Source organism: Brachycentrus maculatus, unplaced genomic scaffold (genome assembly GCF_059751285.1).
Source record: "Brachycentrus maculatus isolate JH-2025_06_01 unplaced genomic scaffold, ASM5975128v1 h1tg000119l, whole genome shotgun sequence".
NCBI classification, from domain to species: domain Eukaryota; kingdom Metazoa; phylum Arthropoda; class Insecta; order Trichoptera; family Brachycentridae; genus Brachycentrus; species Brachycentrus maculatus.
Genome location: NW_028280872.1, coordinates 2110729 through 2135154, shown reverse-complemented (window position 1 = coordinate 2135154; position 24426 = coordinate 2110729). Strand labels below are relative to the sequence as shown.

Genomic DNA, 24426 nt, shown 5'->3' with positions numbered 1-24426 from the left:
GTGCATCTCTAATTCTCAAAAACAGGTCTGCGGCTGAAGTGAGGTGTTAAAATCAATATATTTTTTTTATTAAAGGAATAATCCGCAAAGCCTCTATTTTAAAGGCTTGTCTTCAGGTAGGATAGTAAGGATAGGGAAGGTAGATGTGAAAAGATACATCACAAACACCCATACCAATTTAAAAAAATATTTCTTGCATTTATTTTGAATTTGGAGGGAATCGAACCCGTGACGCCAGTTTCGCAGTTGAGCGTCTACCCAACTACGCCACAGCACATCGCTCACTCCTTTCAAGAACGTCATTAATCAAAAATTGTAAATTTTCAGTTGTGCATGTTTTCGGAATGCCCAGAAAATGTACTATATCCTAGCAAAAGCGGCATATTTTAAACTTAATATTTAACCACTACAGGGCAGAAAGTGTATTTTTTGCATTTTGAAGAAAAGGCATTGTTTAATTATTTTTTTCAAAAAACTAAATATTTTTCAAATGGAAAAAAAAACTTCAGATTTTACCTAAAAAGATCTGTTGCACAGTAAAAAGTTTAGTAAGTGGCTTGATATTTATTTTTAATACATTGTATTATATTCTTAAACTTTAAAAACGTTCTCCTGAAAAATCAAGTATTTTGATTTATGACGTTCTTGAAAGGAGTGAGCGACATGTCTTATTATTATTTTTAATATGTGTGAGTTGTTTGATTTTAGTGTGGATTTTTAATTTTAACACATTCATTTTATAAAGTTCCCTTGTCTTAGTAGATGATTTTTTTTTTATTATAAAGCAATGTAATTATTTATTAATCTCATTTTTATAGGCACAAAAAATTTCAAATTTAACTTGTTCCCTCAATTTACGTTGTAGATATATTTCTGAAGATTTTGTTTGAATAACCTCCTTAAAAATTTATAATACCGTCTTTTCCTGCACTAAAAATATTATTATTAAAACATGTAAGGGCATAGAAGGACTGAATATATGTAAAACGATATATCATTCCTCGCTTATGTTAATTTGATAAATAACAAAAGATTACGAGTATTTGAATTTAAATATAACATCTATTATTTATTAATTTAAGTCAAATGGATTTAAATTAAGTAATTTAACTTTTACCTAACAATATACAGTGGAACCTCTCGTAGTGAGCACCTCTCATAACGAGTTATTCGCATAACCAGTTTTTAAAAAATGTTTCGCTTTACGAGCAAGATTCTGGAACGAATTGTGTTCATTTTGAGAGAGGTTCCACTGTATATAGAGTTTCTAATATAAATTTCTAATATAAACTTAAAAACCGTAAAATTTCATGACTTCCCTCAGACAGATCTGTAAAAAATGTTTATTGTCTAAATAAAATAAAGTATATTTTCTACTTTATTATTCGGACTTGAATTATGAAAACTATATTGATGTATTATGTCGGTGGGTTTAACTATTGTCTCTATTGGGAAAAATTGTTAGGGTAACGAGGTTAGCTGTTGGCCCTTTGAACAGACTGGCTCAGTCAATATTAATTTAGTGCTATGCCATTCATGCTAATTTCCTGTAAATATGTATCCAAATGCTCCAATTGTAAGAAATGACAATGAAGTTCAGCTTATCGATGCAAAACTTAAGTGTACTATATAGACCGCCGATATAATTATTATCATATAACTGAGGTCAAAAAATATTGTAAAATAATGATCTCTCAGAAAGAAATTACTAGTCAAATTTTTACAACCAATTTCATTTGAAAATATTGTACTTCGCACAATGTATTTTATTATTATATACGTATATATTCCAGATCTTTATGTCAAACAACATTATCTTTGAATTTTCAACTTTTCAATGAGCAAAAAGCTTCCTGATCTACTTTCCGTTTCATTGTCTCCAGTACTACTTTAGTGTTCTATAGAATTTAAAAAAATACAGCAATTTGTTTGTATTTTGTACTCCATTTTGAACGCATTTGGCATATGTCAACAAAATGTTTATGAAATACAGGCATATCTCAATAAAAGTTCTCTGGCTAAAACCATTTTTATGTTTCTACTTTTTTGGATTTTATTTAATCCTTATCCACACCCGATGGTGCATAGGGCACTGCATCATATAAATGCAATGTTATCTTGATCGCTAACACATGAAGGAAAGGTGATCAGCCCTCCGCTTCAGGTACCAGTCCAGGGTAACATTTAATAAATATTAGAGTGAAATAGTCTTGATAAAGAAGCGGTTAGCTTTGAAACCGGTAGATATTATAATTAAGTTATAATACAATATTTATAGTGATTTTAAAACAAAGTTACATTTTGATTATAGTATGACTTAATTTATTTGACCCCCCTGGTTATCGAACCCAGGACCTCCAGTACGGTAGCCGAGCGTGCTGACCATTACACTACAGAGGCAGACAAAATGGATGTTGTAGTTAAAAACTAATTCTCAACCAGATTTTTTTTGCTTATTGATAATGTTGTTTGAAATTTAGCTGTTGTAAATTATAATATTATTTATCATAAAATATGTAATATATTTGAAAATTTTGTCTAAATTTAAACCTTGTAAATAAAAGTTATTAATAACCTTATTACGTTGTTTCATTGTATCGGTGTTAGTTATGGACGTAAGTAAACAAAAATGGATAAAACCAAGTAATAAATACAAGTAAATGTAAGTAAACTAAGATGGACCCCAAAAATTTTAAGATGGAGACCTTGGGAGAACAAAAGAGGCATGAAAGGCAGGAAAACCCCAAAAGAGATGGTCCGACAACATAGCCGCTGTGGGGGGTAGAAACTGGCTGCAAGCAGCAACCGACCGGAGGATACGGAAGACGCCTTTATCTAGTAGTGGAGGGCAGAGGGCTCATGAAGAAGAAACATGGAAATCCCAAACAAAAATCCTATAAAATGAGATTTGGACTGCGATTCCTGATGAATCGCATTTATCCCATTCAAAACATTTTCTTAGTTTTAAATACGATTGAGGATAATGACTTCCCAGCGACCTCTGGTTCACCAGCTCTCTCCATCCTTTCCTATCCTGAGCCATGTGCATAATGGAAGAAAGCGAGAGTCCGGTCAGCTCCACTATCCGTTCTCCAAGACCTTGGCTCCTGCTGCTTTTTCCTTATACTTTCCCAATTATCTAGGGCCTCTTCAGATTGAAATCAGAAATATTTGTAGGTTGGTAAGAGACAACAGGTGGAGAAGCTACCAATTATATCTGACTCCATAATGTTTTATATTCCAAAAGGGCACAAATGTTCTTTAAGCCGACCATGGTATTTCACCATTTGATGGAATAGGGCACAGGTTCCCAACTTTTTTTAGTCTGGCTATCAAAATTTCTTGTCAAAGGTGAAAATAAAATCGACAGAATGTCATAGAAAGAGAATAAAAATATATACACCTTACTTCTTTGGTGGGGACTGACCGAAGCCATTTCACCCATGCGAGCATTCATATAGTCAGTACAGCGAGCCGAGCGCTCCATCCATAGTCAGAGCGCTCACTGCGAGTGACGTTACGTTACGACGAAACGCTCCGGTCAGTCGCCACCTTAATAACTCCTATCTATCTCTTTGGGCTTGTTATGCCCTGTAAAAGTCTTATCGGGGCGTTATCGCCCACTTTGAGAAATACTGGAACAGGGTAAAGAGCAAAATATTTCGTGTATGCATTTATTTATTTAACAATTTACATAATATTTGCATATAAAAAAATACATAATTGTCGATGTGTAATATAAGGCCACATTCGATTTTTCAGAGGTGGAAGCGTATATGTTATGTTTAAAAGCCACAGGTGAATGCATACAAAGTTATGATCGTATATTTAAAAGTATAAGGTATGTATGTACATTGTATAATATAATCTCTTAACATACAAATTATTTTCGGAAAGAGAGACTTAATTCGGTATCACAAGAATATTGCTGGGCTCTTTCAACTGAATGTAACACAAACTTTATGCTGAAAAGGGCGCCAACATAGAAAAAAAAAACATAATTTAAATAAGTATGGCAGGAAATGAATTAGCAACTTTTCATAGTTTCGTTCTATCAACTCGGGCAAATCCACAAATACGCAGAAAAGCTTTTGGTTTTTGCACAAAAACTTTTCTGTTATAATGCGCAAAGCAAAAATTTGATCCGTACATTCTCTTCCATTTTTACTTTGATTAATTGAAAATATTATTTTGATTCCTGAAATTCAAACTTTTGTTTGCTTAAAAACTGTTTTTATTTAAACTTCCTGCTTTTAACTGTTTAAAACTGGACGGAGTAAATAGATTTGAATACATAATTTCATATTGAAATGACAATACAAATATTTAAAGTTCAATTCTCTTTAACTTACTTATTTCTACATGAATTAACAAAATAATATTTTAATACCATTTGTTGCTTTTTTAAATGAAGCTTTTAAGAATCTTCGATGAAGATAATTCAAATTTAAAAATGTATGTGAAATTACAAAAATTATCAATTGAAGTTTAATCCTCTTTAACTTACTTATTTCTACATGAATTAACCAAATAATATTTTAATATACTTTTTAAATGAAGCTACTGCTCTGTTAAATTTTCTTACATACTTCAAATTTCAAACATTTATGTGAGATGACAAAAATGATTTGAAGAGTTTGATATACGAATATTAAAGTTTTACATAAAATATTTATTTTAAATGAATAGATTTCACAAAGAATCCACCTTTTTCCTATTTTTATTTGAACAAATTTTATTTCATTAATAATTCAACAAACTTTTCTACAATTAAAATAAGGCACAATACATTTTTTACATCAGAATCTCTTTTTGTGACTTTTTTTTTAGCTTTATAAAAAAATATATGTAATATTAAATTAATTGAAGAATGGTATTCAAATTTTTTTTAAGTGAATTATGTAACAGGTGATTAAATAAATGTAAAAACTAATATGTATGAACCGTTAAAACAATATCAATAAGAATATCTTCAATATTCGATGAGAAAATATTTCTTGGTATATTAGCACTATGTTTAAAATATTTATTGGCATTGAAAACAGGTTTATATTTTTTTATGTGCGAGATTATTTTATATTCAACAACTATGCGTAAAAAATAGTATGTATTTATAATGTCTCTCCTCACAAACTATATAGTTTTTACATTATCTTAGTAAAGGTTTAGACCGGGGTGGGAAACCTTTTCATTTCTAAGTCACATTAATTTATTTCATTGAAGATAAGGACGCGTTTGTAAAAATTGCAAGTTGACCATGACTACTTTTTGATATTTGCGGACACAAACATGCGGAAGCTGAATTTTTACATATAAAGATATCTAATTTTTTTTAATTGGCATGAGTCAACCGGTTGTATCAAGTAGCCCAGAGGTCGTATGTGGCCTTACGGCTACAAATTCCCTACTACTGGTTTAGGCCATTAAAAAAACATGCATACTGTATTCAAGATTAAAATGTGTAATGCAATGTTATATTTTCATACATCGCAATGCAATATAATATATAAATGTATAATTGGCTATATTTACACATTAAAAAAAATATATTTGTATTTGTAATTACCCTAATATTCTCATCTTTGTCCGCCTTCGTAGTGTAGTGTATGGTCAGCACGCTCGGCTACCGTTCTGGAGGTCCCGGGTTCGATTCCCAGGGGGGGTCAAATAAATATAAGTGAATTTTTCACTGAAATATTTATTCAATATTACCCTGGACTGGTACCTGAAGCGGAGGGCTTTTCACCTTTCCTTCATGTGTAAACGATCAAGATAACACTGCGTTTATATGAAGCAGTGCCCTATGCACCATTGGGGTGCAGATAAGAGTTTTATTATCATTAATATCCTCCAATAATGCGGATTAGATTTTTTTTGAAAACATTAACTTAATTTATTATGTACCTCATTTTTATTTTACATCAAAACTTTGAATTTTCTGTATTTTTTTACTAACAGAAAGATGGATTAAATATGTATAAGGCACGGTGTAAGAGGCGTTACAGTCTAACATATGCCTAAATCAATGGCTTTGAAAATTAATAATTAAGGAGTATTTTTATTACATAAGAGTATGCTTCCTTTAATCAGCATATATTTTGATAAATTTCAAGGAATTTAAATATCGTAGTCGTACAGGAGAAAGTGACCAACTAACAAAACGTAAAATGTTCAGGAGGGCCATTTAAGTCACTTTTGCTTGACAAGAAAATAGACATTAATGCTGTTAGTCATTTTTAAGAAGTCAATATATTATACATCCAAGTTTAAAATCGCTTTGGGATTATTTTCAGGTCAATATTAAGCTAGTAAGATATCAAATAGTCAATAATTAAGTTTTTGTAAAAAATGCACTTGGTCACTTTCTCCTGTATGACTACGATATGTACACATACATGAGTTTTGTACCTATAACTAGGTTGCTCTAAGCAAGGAGCTTAATGATTTTTGTTTATAATAAATGAACAAGAACAAACAAAATGGATTACGCAACACAAAAAATACCAACAGTAAAAATTATAGAAGTGAGATACCATAAAACCAAAGACGCGCCATACCAACATAAATTATTGCTGAATTGTTTGTCCGTTTTTATTTAAGATTTGTATATTTTATTGATATTAAAACCTGTTTTACAATGTCTATGGACTTTAACAATATTGATTACTATCCACCGTTTATATCAGTTGAAGAGGTCTTCTTTTGAATTGATCCGACTCATATTGTCATCATTTAGCATTCTTCTAATTTATAGATATGGATTTTTTTTAAATACGTACTATGATCTTATGTCCACAAAATTATGACAGCTTCTTCTTTATATTGTAATTATAATACTGATAAATATAAGGTAGCCTCGAATTTTTAAAATGTTTACTAATTGTAGTCAATATTTAAAATACAAACATCCAAATGTAACAATAAAAATTGAAAATAAATTCACCTTTCCCTGCAAGCTATCATTAATGCCAATTAAATAAAGATCATTCAAAATAAGAACATATGCAAGAACTGAAAAAAGCACACACCAAAGTGCATGTTTTTTTCTATCTACTATAATGCGTATATTCATTAAGAGTAAGTGAATTTACTGAAACAAAATAATTTTCACCTGAGTGGTTATAATTTGCATGAAAAGCATCAAATGCTCATCTATTTGCTATTTTCTGCTGTAATGTTTTTATTTCTGTATGTACGCAGTTTTGGATGCCATATATTTTTTATTTTACAAAGTTTAAGCATGATATTGGATCATATAAAAAGTCTGTGCAGATTTTTGCCACTAGATGATGTCTTTTTTTTAATAAAAGAGAAATATTTGTGTTTTTATTATTTACACAAATATTTCAATTTCCTACTATTTCTGTGAGCCTAAGAAGCTCATTATTAGAAATAGGTATCAAATTGTGGGTTCAAACCTAGGAACTCTGACTTAAGAGTCCGCGACACTAACCACGGGACCACAACCCGACACATGCGCATATATCAGGCAACACTCACACGATTGTTTTAAATCAGCATCTGCTTAAAAGGGGACACTTTAGTCTACATTTTTGAAAAAAAAATATTTCTAATTCATTGCTTTTGTAAAAAGTTATATAGATTTGAAAATGAATGAAATATCCGAAGGATCCAAATTGTAAATTAATCTAGTAAACTTTTTTTGCTTGTTTATTTAGTGTTAAATATATTTCATTGTGTAAATATTATGCTGTGCTATCAATTCGGTGGAAATCTAATACATAACCTCAAATAATGAGAAGTCTAGCAGTACACAGAAAATCATTCTAAAGATAAGTTAGCTAGAGTATATTTGGTAAAATCCATAGAAATTGCCAGAATATAAAAATGATTAACACTAATAATTATTTGAATTCTTATATATAATTTGAGGTTAGGTATTAAATCTTCATAGGAAATGCTACAAAAAATGACATTCCCGTGTTGCCAGTTTTAATCCACTTATATAACATTCCTTCAGCATTATATTCTGACACACTTTATCTATGGAGTCGAAGGCGGTGCCACTGTATATTCTTGCAATATGATAATAAGTTAGATCCTCTTTTGACTACCTGTACTGATAAGTGTGTTTTGTCTCTAAATTACATGTTATTTTTCAACAAGATAATGATAATAGCAATCTTAATTTTTTAAACCTACAAATTGTATAATTGAGCTCTTGACCAGGGTAACATATCGTTGATAGAAAGGAACATCAACAGGAAACTAAAAAAAAACAAATCTATTTTATTAACTGTGGTTTTGACATTTCTAGAGTTCTCCCATTTTTATTGAAAAATATTTATAAAGTCGTATCATTTTTATAAATATTTATATATATTTATTAACTGATCACCTTATTTCAAATTGGTTGTGACAAATTTAAATTATTTTATTAACAGTTATTTTATTGATTGATTTTTAAGTAAATTACAAACCATTTACATAATTGAATATAAAACAACTCAAATATAATAATTTTTACTGTGCGTTCTCTCACCCCTAAACACAGAATCAAGTTACCATCTCCAGTTTTTTTTTCTAATTACGGTCTCCGAGATTAACATAGATTCACATAGTGTACTGAAAGAAATTTATCTCAATGATTATTTTCACAGATGTCAATATACATGGTATGAAGAATAGTCTACATTTTAAGACAAAAATCATTACATTAATATTTGGTCCAGGGAAATTTAGGTAGGAACCTTGGGTACCTGGCTGTCTGCTGCACAAAACTGTGTGCTAAGTGGGCAGTGGGTATTATCTAATGTAGGTAAAGAGTCTGCCAATTGCGAAAAAAGCATACATTCTGCTGCTATTCCCTTTACAGTCTCTTTCCTATAGAGCAGTATTATCTTTCACCCCATAGTCTTTAACTTACTCCACTATAGCAGGACTGATCACCTTACCTTTAGATAATTAACAGTCAAGATAATAGCATGTTAATTTAATGTGGTGCCGTTTGAACTGCTGGATGCAGATAGGAATTAGAAAAAAATATAGAAACGATGAATTTTTAGAGGGAAATTCTTTCTGGTCAAAAATTCAATTATAAGGAACATTCTTATGCGCTGTCAATAATATAACACAAATTAGAAGTCATTTTACGATAAAAGGTTCTTCCTTAAATTTTTGGTCCAAGAAGGAGTTATACATCAGCGTTAATCTTACAATGACTACAATTCCTCATAGAACGCCACCCTCGCCTTAGTGGACCCTGATTTGACCTTCTTGAGAGTAGAATATTTGGTTTCCCCCATTCGGACCTGGTTCTCGTGAAGCTGGTCCAACTCTGACTGCTTCTCATCCACTTTGAGGACCTCTATCTCGGAGCGCAGATCACGCAGCTGGTCCTGGAGGTGCTTTGACTTCTCCAAGTAATCCACCCTACAAATAATAAACATGATTTAAAGCCAAATCCTCCATAGCAGTGGTCCCAAACACCCCGGTCATGGACCAGCACTGGTCCGTGGATCTAATGGTACTGGGCCAACCAAGGCCTAGCTTAAAAATCAAACACATGTAAAAAAAAAAACAAACATACCCAATAAAAAGTTTAATAATTATTCATATTATTTTTTGACATCTCATCAAAGATGAAGAAGAATATGGAAGTCTGGGCATTTACATCTCATCATCTTTTCATCTCACCAATAGATGTCTCTAGTGAAGTTCTAGTGATTCAAGAATAATGTTTCAAAATTGGTTCATATATAAAGAACGCCTAAGAATTTGAGTAGTGTGGTTGTCAATAATGGGTAGAATTGGTGAATGTTACACGTGTGTAAAGTGATCACTTAAACCAGCCAATGACGGTCGTCAGCCCCGTAAATGCCCAGATTTCCATATTCTTCTTCGTCAAAAAATAATATCAAAATAACTCCTGTAATTGGAGATAATCCAGATTTTGTGAACAAGTATTTGGACACAATCAAAATGTTGTAAATAATTATTCAGTTGTAAAAAAAAATTATCATAATAATCGTCCAATTAAACCCTTTCACGCCAAATTACCATTGACAAAATAACATTGAAGTAAAAAAATGCAACTTATTAAATCAAAACAATATTATTTCATTTGATAAAAATGTCAAATCGTAATAATTTTATTTTAAAGACCTGATGATGGAATGATTTTCCGAAACCAGCAGTCACGAATAAGTGTTTATAAAAGTGGTATTGTACAAAATAAACATTAGATGGTAAGGAGAGTGTTTTAAATAAAAATATAACTGGAAGGTGGAATCATATCTACCGCTCTTTTTCTATCTCCAGGGACAGCTGTTGTATGTCCCCCTCGGCCATGAGCTCGTAGGAGGTGAGGTCGGCGCCCATGGCCTCCATGGTCAGCGGCTCCGGAGCCCGCCCCGAGATGTGCAGCGACTGCAGGTCCGTCTGCAAGTCGGAGGGCAGCGAGCAGGAGGAAGGGAACAGCATGGACGGCATGGGAGTCTGGAGAGAAAAAATCGCTGATTAACCTCTTAATCGTGGAGTTAACTTTTTAACTATACAACATACAACGGGCGAGAACTTTTTCACTTGGACGTGTCAGTACGGTGGACGTGATTTCATATATTTTATTTATGCTTAAAATAAATCAAAAGACTATGAAATATATATTTTTTCATTTATTTTCATATAAATCACAAAGGAAAAAACAAAATTCCAAACATATAGAAAATATAATTAAAATGTAACTTTGTTTTAAAATCACTATAAATATTTTATCATAACTTAATTATAATGTCTACCGGTTTCGAAGCTAACCGCTTCTTTATCAAAACTGATTAATACTAATCAGTCTGATAATGATTAATACTAATAGTATTAATCAGTCTTGATAAAGAAGCGGTTAGCTTCGAAACCGGTAGACATTATAATTTAGTTATAATAAAATATTTCTGGTGATTTTAAGACAAAGTTACATTTTAATTATAAAATGGAAAATCACAAAGTTAGTGATTCAAATATAAATTATATATGTATAGAAAATAATTCATGTCGAAACATGTTTGGATGACTAATTATCTTTGTTCGAAATTATAGGTTCCGCCCGTTCCAAGGCGCAACATATATTTACAGGACGTATTCATATGTCCTACCCGTTGCCGATATTATTTACGTTTGACGTATTTATACGTCCAGCCCGGTTAACAGGTTAAATATATATCCTCCAAAGTGGGCATATTTCAAGAAACACTTGCGATGAAACCTTTTGAATGCTGCAACCCTGTCAACATGTATCACTTATTCGAGATCGCATAGCCAGCCAACAACAACAAAACCTGTTTACTTGTACGACATTCCTACTTAAATATGTCGTCGTGTTTGACATTATTAAAATTAGAGTGTGTCAGATATCTCTTAGGATTATTAAAAATTAAACACTTGTACTAACTACACCACTCGAGTTTTATTTCATTTTACACCTCTAGTTTCGAAAACATCTGTAGTTTTCGAAACTAATCATGTGAAATGAAAAAAAAACTTAATAAGTGGCATAATATGAGTGTTTTATTTTTAATAATCAATGTGTCATTCCACAAAAAGTGTACCGTAGAACGGGGCTACTTGAACTTTGATGTGTTACTTGAGCCCAGTACAAAAAAAATATTTAGATTGTGGTATCGATCGAAGTATCGTGACAATAATTGTCACCTGTCAGGGAAACAATGAATCATGTCGATACGTTCATTATTGTAGATCAAATACAGATTTATTTATTTTTTTTGTATTGGGCTCAAGTAAAACATCAAAATTCAAGTAGCCTTGTTGTAGGTAATCAATAAATATTATCTCTTTGGATAATCATGAAATACTACCAATCAATACTTACCTGGCCATTAAAAGGCTAAGCACACAACAGTAAAGTATTGAATATAGTAGAAGTATCAGTACACAGTACATTTTCATTATGATGAGGAATGGAATAGTTTTATATAACGACTAGTTAATCAAATGCAATTAGCAACATTGAAATGAGGTGTATTTTGACTAATGAAATGTAAAAGAAATATTTTAGTGGTAACCGAGGCAGCTTACCTGAGTTAAAGAGGTGGAAGTATTCCTACTCAAGAAGTGCAGCAACTTTTCTTTGGCTTTCTTCTCTGCTACCCGAGCTTGAAGCAACTCATTCTGGAAGGAGAACTATTCATTTTAATAGAAAGCTTTAGATTTCCTTTATATAAATTGGATTTTCTTAACATGTTGTCGTCGGGACACGGCAATTGCCGTTTTTCGCGGACTGTCGGTCAACAGCGGGACACGGCAAATGCCGTTTTTGTCGACTGTCGGTTTTCAGGGTTTTTTTTTTTTAAGAAATTTAATTAAATACTGTTTTTAGGTAAGCCTAAGAGGTTGGTATTTCAAAATAGAGGTCATGTTTTGGCAAAATGAGAATCGAACCAAGAAACTTTCGTCTCAGAATTACATAACCACAACCCGATAAAATAATACAATGTTTTTTACAATACGGTAGAATACGGTAGAATTTTTTACAATACGGTAGAATCGAGATATAACGAAATCCAAGGGACCAAAAAATATTTTTTCGTGATAACGAATTCCCGCATATAATGAAATAAATTTTAAAAATCATACTAGGTATGTTTATGTTAGGCGCCGTCGCAAAAAATGTTGTGCGGCTTCAATAAAGGATCGAAAGTTCTGCAAACAAAGGAGGAAGAAGGCCATGGATATCTGAATACCTACATATTTTCACTAGTTTTTTATTAACCCTTTCCTTACGCAGCTAAAAACAGCCGCGCGAAACGATGATACTCGTATTGTTTTGTACACCGTATGAAAAAGTGATTTTAAAACCGGAATTTTTTTTTTCCTAAATGTTGTTTTTATTGACCATAATTAAAGTTAAAATATTACAATTTTATAATGTTAGCTTTGGAAAATAATGAAAAATAACATCGCAATTAGCCGCCAAAGCAGAGAACAAAGACCAATTAATTTGTATAAAGACTAAGACACCTAAAATGCTAGATGTGACGTACACGCGCGGCTAGATGTGGCGTACTCCCGGCTGGGTGTAACTTCGGCGCGGCCGGAAGTCAGATCCACTCATCAAAATATTTTATTAATTTTTGATAAATGATATTTAAATTAAAATTTGTTATATCACATATTTACATAATTATAATATCAAAATTACAAAGATGGTATTTCATAACCTTAATTTTTTTTATTTTATTGTAAACAAAAATAGGAAAGATGAGTTGATGATGTTTATTTGCATTGTATTTGAGGTACCTTCAGTCTATCGGCTTCTGCAACTCTTTTCTCCGATTCTTCCACAAGGCGAGCAGTCAGGAATTCCGCTTCTCTGGTCTTACGCTCTAGTTGGATCTGTATTCGAAGAAATTTACCATATAAAGTAAATTTTAATACAATGTACAACATATCCTCCTTAATCCAACTAAAAGCTCTATGCAAAAATAATGAGTATGACAATAGAATTCCTATCAAGTGGCTGAGATGTCTCTTTGCAGAGATTTTCTGTTTGTTTTATAAGGTAAATGCATAACACTTTATAAGGATAATATTGAATTGTAAGGATAACCGCAACACTGCTATCGTAGGTAATGGTCAGCACGCTCGCCTACAGTTCTGGAGGTCCCAGGTTCAATTCCCAGTGGGGGGTAAAATAAAAATATGTGTTTTTTCAAACTAATATTTATTTAATATTACCATGGACTGGTACCTAAAGCAGAGGGCTGATCACCTTTCCTTCGTGTGTTAACGATATTGATAACACCGCGTTTATATAATGCAGTGCTCTTTGCATCATTGGGGTGCGGATAAGGGTTTGAATAATAGCAACACACACTGGGTCTGGTGTTTCGCCTCAGGGCTTTGAGTTTAGTAGTGGATTTCGGAGGCATGATTCCCAGGGATGTTTAAATGAATATAATAGGTTTTCACTGTAATGTGTATTCCACACTTGAGCTAGTGAATTAAACGTCTCTCGACAATGTGAACCTACAAAACACACGAATACGCCCAAAAAGCATTTTGTTTTAAATATCCTTTAGTGTTTGTACCCTGATTATAAATACAAGGTAAATTACAAATAAAAGTTTTCAACATACATATTTACTACAGTGTTTTCAAAGACATTTTGTATGGAAAAAAAAAGGTATAGCAGTGCCCAAAAAGCATTATACATAGTATCCCACAAAAGTACTGCCTTGTATGTCAGTACTCATCCGGCCAAAGCAGTGGTGGTTGCTGCACATATACAGCAAAGCTCCTGAAAAAGTTAAATATGTTACCTTTTCTTCCTCGGTGTGCAATGCATTGAGCCTCATCCGGGCCAGTTCCCTCTCTGCCTCGGATGCCTTCTGCGCCAGGAGCGATGCCTCTTCTTCAGCAATGCGGCTCTTCTCTGCCAACAGGTCGGCTGTTTCCTCTGAGCGTCTCTAAATTAGGAATAATCATTAGAAATAATGACTAAGCCCTATTTTCATGTAAAAAACTGGCTTTACCAAGTGCAATATGCTATTTTTTGGACCTGTCTTAGATGATTTATATAAAAATGATTTAATCCTGAATTCATAATTTGTCCATCATATCTATCTAACGTACAGGTTCCCAAACTTTTTTAGTCTGGCGCCACCGTATCAAAATTTCTCGTCAAAGAGGAAAATAAAATTGCCAGAATGTCCCATCATAGAAAAAGGGAAGGAATAAAAATATATATCTTACTTCTAAGCACTTCTATCCGTCTCTTTGGGCTTCTTATGCCCTGTTAAAGTCTTCTAGAATGCCCACAAGGGTGCATTATCGCCCACTTTGAGAAAACTAATCTAACACTATATATGTAAATAAGCGCTATTTGATATCAATCCCCAAATATATATAAAATTATATATAAAAAATGTATACATACTGAATAAATACTGACCCCTCCTAAATATACTATCATAAGCTACAAATCTGAGAACATTTCTGTACCTAGTTGCCCAAGTTATAAGTCTAAGAAAAAATATAATTACTTGATTGCAATTTTTGATTTGTTTTTTTTTTACTAAATATATAATACATATAAAGATGCATTTTGGCCCACCTCCATAGTACAGTAGTTAGCATGCTTAGCTATCGTATTAAAGCTCCTACAAAGGGGTTGTAATTTATGTAATATATACTTTTGAAGCATAAGCCATGATTATGAATCTAGGATTAAAACAAATACATACCAATGCGTCATTGGCAAGTTGAATCTGCTCCTGATAATCTCGAAGTTTCTGCTCCATGGCAGCCTTGGCCTTCTCAGCAGATTCTCTGAGCTGTTTTTCTTTGGCCAACTTGTCGCGTTCTATTTGACGTCTCTAAAGAAATAAACCATCAATAATTTGAAATAATTACACCGGGCTGCGCAAAATAATAATTTAACCCTTAACACTGGAGTGCTGCCATAGAGGCGGCATGCCATACTACTCGAGTGCCACCTCTATGGCCCTAAGGATATAAAGTCCTGATACTCAATATTTTTAATATACAGCAGGACCGCTATAATCCGAACTCCCGCTATTCCGAACACCTCTGTAATCCGAACATCCACTCATCCCTCCTGTTTTGTGCTTCTTAACAACAGAAATGACAATGAAATAATAAGGCAAGTAACAACAGAATGTGACAGCGAAAGTGAAGAAATGTTTGACGCAGAAGCAGTAGCAAGTATTTCCCATTCAAGCGCGGTGTCTGTCTACAATGCATGCTTAGAATGGGCTGACCAAGTGGATATTCCTGTGCCAGAGAATATGCTTTTACGTAATTTGCGAGACAAAGCTTTTCTTGTCATTAAATAAATCTCGACCAAGTAAAATATATGATTTCTTTAAAAAGTTATATACATTTAAGTATTAATCTTTAAATCAAACACAGATTTTTTTGAGTCTACTATGTTGTATTTTATTAACAATCACTTGGGTGGCTATATAAGCCACCTTCAATTTATTAATTGATTTCGCGTTTAATTTGTAGAACTCCATTTTAATTTATGTACTAATTTTAAAATCAAAGACAGATTTTTTGGTGATCTGTGTTTGATTTAAAAATTAATACATAAATTAAAATGGAGTTCTACAAATTAAACGCCAAATCAATAAATAAATACATTTAAAATTTCACAACACATATTTCTTTTATTTGATAAAAATACCCTACAGATTATCAATGCTGTAATCCGAACGCTCCACTAGTCCAAACAGAGGGTAAATTTTCAGCGTTTGGATTATAGAGGTCTTGCTGTATTGATTTTTTACTTTTCAATATAATTGAACCAGAATCATATAAGTACAATGAAATAGTAATAAGTCTTGGAATTTGTTTCACTTGAGTGATACATGCTGAAAAACTTTTAAAAGGGTTAATAAAAATATGTACTGACCATTTTCTCTTCCTGAGCCTGTGCCTTCATTTGTTGGACATCCATGGAGTCGGGTTTTCTTCGTCTCATATAAAGGTCATGATTCCCGATGCATAGATCCAGTATCTGGAAACAAGTTAAGACGCTTGTGTATATTCTTCTTCTCTCTCTCTAACCCTTGTTCACACCCAATGGTGCATAAGGCACTGCATCGTATATAAGCAGCGATATTTTGATTTTAAAAACATGAAGGGAAGGTGATCAGCCATAATATAATTAATATATGTATAATTATTCTTTTTTTTTTTTCTTGTGTGTGGTTAAGAGTACAATTCTCATCACAATTATAAAATTTTAATCCTTAGTTTTGAACTACTACAAATAAAATAGTATTGAAATATTTGGATTTCAAAATAAATACATTTGAACTTAAATTTTTACTAATCATTACCAACTCCAAATATTCGATTTTAAAATTGTCATCATCTAAAACTAAGAGCATAAATTATCAGTCATAGTATAAATGTGAATATTATTGTCATTTAAAATCAAAACAAATTAAAAACATATTTTTACCAACTGAATCCTACTTAAAAGCGTTGATCAAACTACATTTTATTTTATAAAAACAAAGGAACTGCAACAAACATAAAACAAAAATTTCTCTGCATTTCATTTGGAATTCTACTAAGCAAGATGAATATTAGGATGGTCAAATTAGTGTAAAAAAGGAGGGAATGTATTTGAAAGTTAAATCGTATTGGAATATTTCACACCATGCTTCATATAAGAATTTGGAATTTGTCCAGCGATTATGCAAATCTGTGACCGACAATTTAAGGTTTCCTTTAATTAATTTTTCAAATCGAAATATTATTTTGAAATTGACATAATCATTACTAAAACAAGGTTAGTATCACCATACAAATGTATACCCGGTCTGAGATTATGACCTAAAATTAAGATCAAGAAGGGTCTCCAAGTTAATTTGGACATGTGGAGTGAATGGATGATTTGAGTAGGGGTGTATGGACCTATGTGATATGTAGGTATGTATGAAGATACATATGTTTATTGAAAACTATCAGACGAATACTAAAACTAACTTAACAATTGATTTTGATCAATGAAATTCTCTCAACGCATCCTTGGTACAGATGGAAAAAAATATAAAATTCTCTAACAGGTACTTACAAATTACAGTGAAAGTTGAAAAGATATATTGACTTCAGTTTTTAAACGCATGTGGTACAAAGTGGCGGTAATTTACTATAAAAATTAGGTTTTTAAATGGATGGGGGAAGAATATAGGGGGTAAGGACTCAATTAATTTATTTTTTGTACGGAATCTTCATCAGAAAGTTTTAACAGTTTTTGTAAAGTAAATATTTTCTACACATTTGTGTTAAAATTTATTGTTAAAAAAAAAATGCTTACAAAAGTATAACTTAATGTTTTCGTTTAATGACTATTTTACTACAAAATATATTTAAAATTTTATAAACATCTTCTGACTAACCGAAATAAATATCCTTACCCTGATTACCAAAGTGACACCTTCAGTAGATCAAATTCTGCAAAACCCTCTCAAAATACCTGATCAAATAATTCTTTAAACATTGATTTTGGTTTGTATCATTGTTGTTATTTGAAAACCTTGACTGTGTGAAATGGTACGAGGCTTAAATGAAATCAATTAAAGGGTACTTCTCATTGCCGTTCACAGAATTGCAGTGCAAATTCCAATCTCTGTTCAAAACTTACATGACTCGGTTGGACTGGTATATTGAAATAACAAGAATTCCTTGTCGGGCGTAACGCAGGTATTATCGCATAGATCTGACGGAATTTCAAACAAAATCATTTACTATAAGATCACCACATGAAATGCCTGATTTTTAATGATAAAATTAAAACATTGAGTAAATTCTCACGGTAAAAACTATTACTCATATGACAAAAAACCGCTTCAAACAAAGGATTATATATAATTTTTAAAGTTCCTTAAAAAATATGTAAGAAATGATGATATTATACTTTCTGTCAGTTGTATAAGTTCCAAGTAGGATTTGAATAGTAAAAATATGCATTTAATAAGAATAGATCTATACATTATACAGTTAAATTTAAAATAATGGCACATATAGCTAAATCAATACGATAAAACAAATAGTTTCAAAACAGTTAAGCCATTTGTGTAAAAATTATCGTTTGAAAAACTCAATTCCAGATACAGTATTCTTTAAAAAAAACTCACTTTTAGGTACAGCTTTCTTTACAAAAACTTACTCTCAGATACAGCTCATTCTACAAAAACTCACTCTTAGATATAGCTTTCTTTACAAAAACTCGCTCGACAAGAGATTATTATTAGCACTCTCACTTCATCCAAATTTAGAAAAATAACTGTATATAATTACATTTACTATTTGTAATAATAAGCGTAATACGATTGGACTTACCAATTTATTCATTCCTTTTGGTGAAAAAAATATAAAATTAGTGGATGACTTATCAATGAATTTGATCGCAAATTTTTTATCGTCGAATGATATGTGTTTTATCTCAGACCATGGAAATGATGTTTTCGGAGACAGTTTATTGTCCTTTTCATAAATATTTAGCCCGAGAGCTGTTACTCCCAGAAATAAACTAGTTTCCTTTTTATTCTGAAATATCAACAAAACACGGTTTTACTAATGCATCAATACAAAATTCCCATATATGGGATATGATACGAACTACGCACGATGGAATGTTCTTTTGGTGGTTTTGTAAACACTAAAGGAAAAATGTGTGATTTGCTCCGCGGGCCGCAAGTAGACACCCGGCGGGCCGCTTGCGGCCCGCGGGCGGCACGTGGTCACCCTTGCCCTATAGGGACCCAATGGTGCCCCAAAATGGCACTTCATCGGATTCACATAGTGCTAAGTTGATAATTTTTTAGCACACCTTCAATTTGGCATCCATGTTGCAAGTCATATTAAACACTTCCAATAAAAATCTTATGATGGTTAATAGTACCTTTACATTAATTTACTTTATTTTCTTTTGCAATACTTCTTTTTACAGACGTATTTGTATTTCACAAATTATGCTAGATATGTGTGATTAGTTAAAATGAATAATAACTTACATTTATCGCAAAGTAATTAATGCCGTACATACTGAAATCTTGAGCAATTTTAAGATACTCCATTTCTGCTTCATCTCTCGACATGCCAATATTATTAGCATACCTAAAATGGACACCATATAATTTGAAATATTACATCAGGCATAGAATATGTACATGTTTTAAATAGAGTGAAAATGTAATGCTGCATTGCATCAACCTGAAATTTTAATAAAGAATCCAACAACTATAATGTTTGTCATATCATAATTCCATAAAAAATGACTAGATTATATCTAGGCTTACCATAATTATGAAGCTCCAAACCGGGATAGGTAGGAAAAAAAAACAAATAACAGTGGAACCTCTTGTAACGAGCATAATTCGTTCCAGCATCTTACTCGTTATGCGAAACATTTTTTCCCGTAGACATCAATGTAAAATACGATAATGCCTTCCATGCCGAAAGAATACTGAATGTTCATGTATTTTTTATTAACGTTTATTTATATAAATTACTTATAAATTGTTAAGGAGTGTAACAACTTCTTTAAATTCCATTCTTCAATTTTTTATGCAAAAAAAGTTTTTGTGAGCGAGAGCTCATCAAAAAGACTATCAGTATTAATTTGCTTTCGTTGATCTGATTTATATTTCGTTATAGCTTCTGCAGATCTCTCTATTTCTTCCCATTTTAGTACATGATGTAGTCCAATCCGTGTAAAAAAATTGGAGTTACCGAAACTGTTTTCCCATAATTCTATGTAAGAAATGCACCGTCTGAATAGATAAATGAACAGTGCTCGCGCAAACCGGGACAAAATTTAAACCGGCCGGGACACCGGGAACCGTGTCTGAAACCGGGACGATCCCAGTCAAACCGGGACGTATGGTAATCCTAATAATATCGGCTGTTATACACACAAAATTAGTCTTACACAATCATTTATAGATTGAGTATGTTAAATTAGATATTCCTCCCGAGTGATAAAACCTCATTGGTTTGAATACTCACCATATCGTTATTCGTTCTTCCCACATCTCCGCGGTCATTTGGTATTGGCCTATGACTCGCTGGGGAAGAAGGTTTTCACTAGCGAGCATACCAGGTTTATATAACGCCTCGTCGTAGTCGCCAAACTGAAAAATTTATAACAAATAACTGTTATTATTTTTTTTATTATTATTATTATTAATACATTAGCAGCTGTTAAGCTGATGAGTGTATATCTAATTTTGATGTACATGGTTTTTAAACATATAAAAATTTCCAATAACAGCAAATCAAATTTAGCAGTTAGTGAAGCCAGATTTGTATAGAAGACAGTCAATTCAGTGAATTTAGGAATCATCAGTGTTTTTTTTTAAATTTTGACGATTTGAGGGCAGTTGTTTAAATATCCACCTATTTAAATGCCCACCTCCGTAGTGTAATGGTCAGCACGCTCAGCTACCGTTCTGGAGGTCCTGGGCTCGATTCCCAGGGGGGTCAAATAAATATCAGTGATTTTTTTGCTCTAATATTTATGCAATATTACCCTGGACTAGTACCTGAAGCAAAGGGCTGATGACCTTTCCTTCATGTGTTAATGATCAAGTTAACACTGCTTTTATGATCCATTTTGAAAACTATTTTATCCTTAAAATATTTGGGTAATTTATCGTTAAAAAATTTATATATATATATATATATATATATATATATGTGTGTGTGTGTGTGTGTGTGTGTGTGTGTGTGTGTGTGTGTGTGTGTGTGTGTGTGTGTGTGTGTGTGTGTGTGTGTGTGTGTGTGTGTGTGTGTGTGTGTGTGTGTGTGTGTGTGTGTGTGTGTGTGTGTGTGTGTGTGTGTGTGTGTGTGTGTGTGTGTGTGTGTGTGTAGAGCGGTTAACATTTAAAGTAAATTGACTGAAATTGAATATTGTCAAAATAGAGACTATTACTTTTGACTGTACCTTGGCCTGCACGTCATAGCTAGCCAGCAGCACCGCGGCATCCGGCGGGCAGTAAATGTCCATGCTGAGGATGCCCTGCTTCACCTGCAGGAAGAGCAGGTGCTGCGTCACCTCCTGGATCAGCTCCGCCACGTCCTCTGGGTAGAACTTGCACACAAACATGAACGCCGTCGTGGGCTGCTGCGACACGTACTGGTCGTGGACTACCCGACAGACAGAGAAACTTAATTGATTTGCGATTTATTTTCTAGAACACTCTAAATTTGTTTATAACATTTTGAGTGTGTCCAAAATACTTCACAAATCTGAATTATCTTCAATTATAGGAGTTATTTTTCATTTAATTTTTTGACATCTCAACCTTACCGCTTAACTCACCCGCTCCTTACATTATTTACTTATGGTAAACATTTCGCTCACTCCTTTCAACAATGTCATAAACCAAAAAACTTGATTTTTCAGGAGATCGTTTTTAAAGTTTAAAAATATAATGAAATGTATTGAAAATAAATATCAAGCCACTTGTTGAAATTTTTACTGTGCAACAGATCTTTTTAGGTAAAACCTGAATGTTTTTTCTCCATTTGAAAAATATTTAGTATATTTGAAAAAATAATTAAACAATAGCTTTTCTTCATAATGCAAAAACAACACTTTCTGCCCTGTAGCGGGTAAATATTAAGTTAAAAGTATGCCGCTTTTGCTGGGATATAGTACATTTTCTGGGCATTCCGAAAACATGCACAACTGAAAATTGACGATTTTTGACATATGACGTTCTTGAAAGGAGTGAGCGATATTATTTTTTGACATCTTAACATAGATGAAGAAGAATATGGAAGCCTGGGTATTCCTCCGTAATAGAATAATGTATTACATAAAAGTATTATAATATACAGTTATTGTTCTGCAGCAATGGAAATAAATAATTCGTTAAAAAATCGGGGAAAGAATCACCAACACATAAACGTTTTTCAGTGTAAGTGTGTGTGCTTGTCATGCTTTGCGAACACGCACACGCGGCTTGTTACTATTTTCGCTGATCTCCTTTTCGTCGTCCTTCGGGGTGGTTGTGCCGCTATGCCAGCTATGGCGACTACACGCAATGCATTTTTTTCTCGTTTTGATACTTACCAAAGCTAACATCACAAAATTGTTACATTTTAACTTTAACTATGGAGAATAAAAGCAACATTTGGGAATATTCACATTTTCCCCGTTTTTAAATCACATTTTCATATGATGTACAAAATACATATCACCGTTGCACATGTAAGTTTTTAGCACCGTAAGGAAAAGGTTAATACACTGCGGTTCTGATTAATCCGATTCAAATTGAGCTTGACTCATGTTTTTGTGATGAAACTTCGAGAACACACATCGCTCACTTCTTTCAACAACGTCATATATCAAAAACTTGATTTTTCAGGAGATCGTTTTTAAAGTTTAAGAATATAATAAAATGTATTAAAAATAAATGTCAAGCCAACAGAACTTTTTAGGTAAAACCTGAAGGTTTTTTTTCTACATTTGAAAAATATTTAGCATGTTTAAAAAACAATAAAACACTACCTTTTCTTCAAAATGCAAAAACAACACTTTCTGCCCTGAAGCGGGTAAATATAAAGTTAAAAAATATGCCGCTTTTGCCGGGATATAGTATTTTTTTTGGGCCTTCCGAAAACATGCACAACTAAAAATTTATGATTTTTTATATATGACGTTGTTGAAAGTATTGAGCGACATGATCACGCAGATTACTCATGTAATGAAAATTAAATGATAAATATAAATTTTCCTAACTGAGTGAATCAATGTAATGACTTAATAATCAAACTAATGAATAAATTGAATAACTTGATTATTTTAATTTGTTTCATCCCATCACTACTAAACTATCAACTTACAAGAACCAGATTAATGCAACAATGAAAAATACTAACAAAAAAAAGACCACTTGAGGATGCATTCCTTTAGAAAACTCAAGTGCTTAAATATTTGAATTAGCAAAATAGATAAGTTTAAGCATTAATAAGTCTCGGAGAAGGAACAAAGGACAATAAGTAATTTTTTCATCAAAGATTTTTTTTTATTTAAAACTTTTTTATGAGTAAACATTAGTCGCTTATTATTTCATCATTAACATAAAATAATAATAAAATGAAACGATAAACTATATTTCGCACTCCTAAAATGATTGCAGGGCGATTCACGTCGTATGAATCATACATTCCAATGGAAAAAATAAAAGAATGTCGAATGAACATGTTATTAAAAAATTAAAAGTTTTAACCTCTCTTGTCGAGTTTGAGCCATGAAACTTGCTGCTTGGAATCTTCATATTGCAAGCCGAAGTACCAGTTTTCTCTCAAGCCGATCGTTTTGCAAACCAATTCGAAAAGGTCTCTTCCGGTAGCTCGCCACTGAAACAAAACAGAAAGTTTTGTTAACGAGGGCATAACCTAAGTCTTAACATTTATGTTCGGCTGTCAAATAAAATGCGCAATACGAGAACCCTGGATAATACAAACAAATTATTTCACCTCTAGATCAAATTCCAGCTCCGCGTCCAAGGTGATTACTTTTACTGGGAAAGATTTTCCAGATTTCTTTCTTCGGAAGGGTGGCATTCTTTCGATGATTTCATAATAACTAATAACACAACTTTAAATAAAACTACGTTATTCCGCCGACGGAATTTTGTCAAAAGAGCGGATACTCAAAGCCACAAACTCCAATAAATTTTGCATGGAAGGAAAGCATGGCGTACTATAAGTTTTTAAATTTTAACACGATTTTAAAGATATTGACAAACAATTAACCAAATTAAATACATGTCAGTGCACCAAGTTTTTGCATAAATTACAGCCATAGATAAATAATTTATATAATAAAATTAAAGGAAAAATGAAAGTGAACTTTATTTATTGCTTCCAACATAAAGAAATAGATTTTTATTTTTATAATCAGCT

General features: G+C 32.4%; 1 protein-coding gene across 8 annotated transcripts; it reads right to left on the bottom strand.

Annotated features, from left to right (window-relative positions):
- Positions 1 to 8393: 8393 nt before the first annotated feature.
- On the bottom strand, positions 8394 to 24369 carry Mer (ezrin/radixin/moesin family protein merlin). 8 transcript variants are annotated; one of them, XM_088259606.1, is made up of 14 exons: positions 23998 to 24346; positions 23748 to 23877; positions 21455 to 21657; positions 20518 to 20642; positions 19524 to 19626; positions 18850 to 19056; positions 18152 to 18226; positions 16409 to 16513; positions 15216 to 15347; positions 14292 to 14438; positions 13270 to 13365; positions 12049 to 12153; positions 10262 to 10458; positions 8394 to 9393 (listed from the first exon to the last, which is right to left on the bottom strand). In XM_088259606.1, the coding sequence occupies exons 1-14, from the start codon at positions 24082 to 24084 to the stop codon at positions 9183 to 9185; spliced, it is 1923 nt and encodes a 640-aa protein (XP_088115732.1). In that variant the 5' UTR covers positions 24085 to 24346; the 3' UTR covers positions 8394 to 9182. The 8 variants fall into 8 exon arrangements, with proteins under 8 accessions (XP_088115732.1, XP_088115733.1, XP_088115730.1 ...); XM_088259607.1 differs by having other exon boundaries at positions 12049 to 12141; positions 23998 to 24318; XM_088259604.1 differs by having other exon boundaries at positions 21443 to 21657; positions 23998 to 24236.
- Positions 24370 to 24426: the final 57 nt, after the last annotated feature.

Excerpts from the sequence above, each read along its gene's own strand:
- Mer (XM_088259604.1), bottom strand. The coding sequence starts at position 24,084 with ATGCCACCCTTCCGAAGAAAGAAATCTGGAAAATCTTTCCCAGTAAAA. Across the intron at positions 20,643-21,442 it reads AGGCCAAGGTACAGTCAAAA|TTTGGCGACTACGACGAGGC; the intron begins GTAATAGTCTCT and ends TAAATTTTTCAG. Across the intron at positions 19,057-19,523 it reads TTAATTACTTTGCGATAAAT|AATAAAAAGGAAACTAGTTT; the intron begins GTAAGTTATTAT and ends TTGATATTTCAG.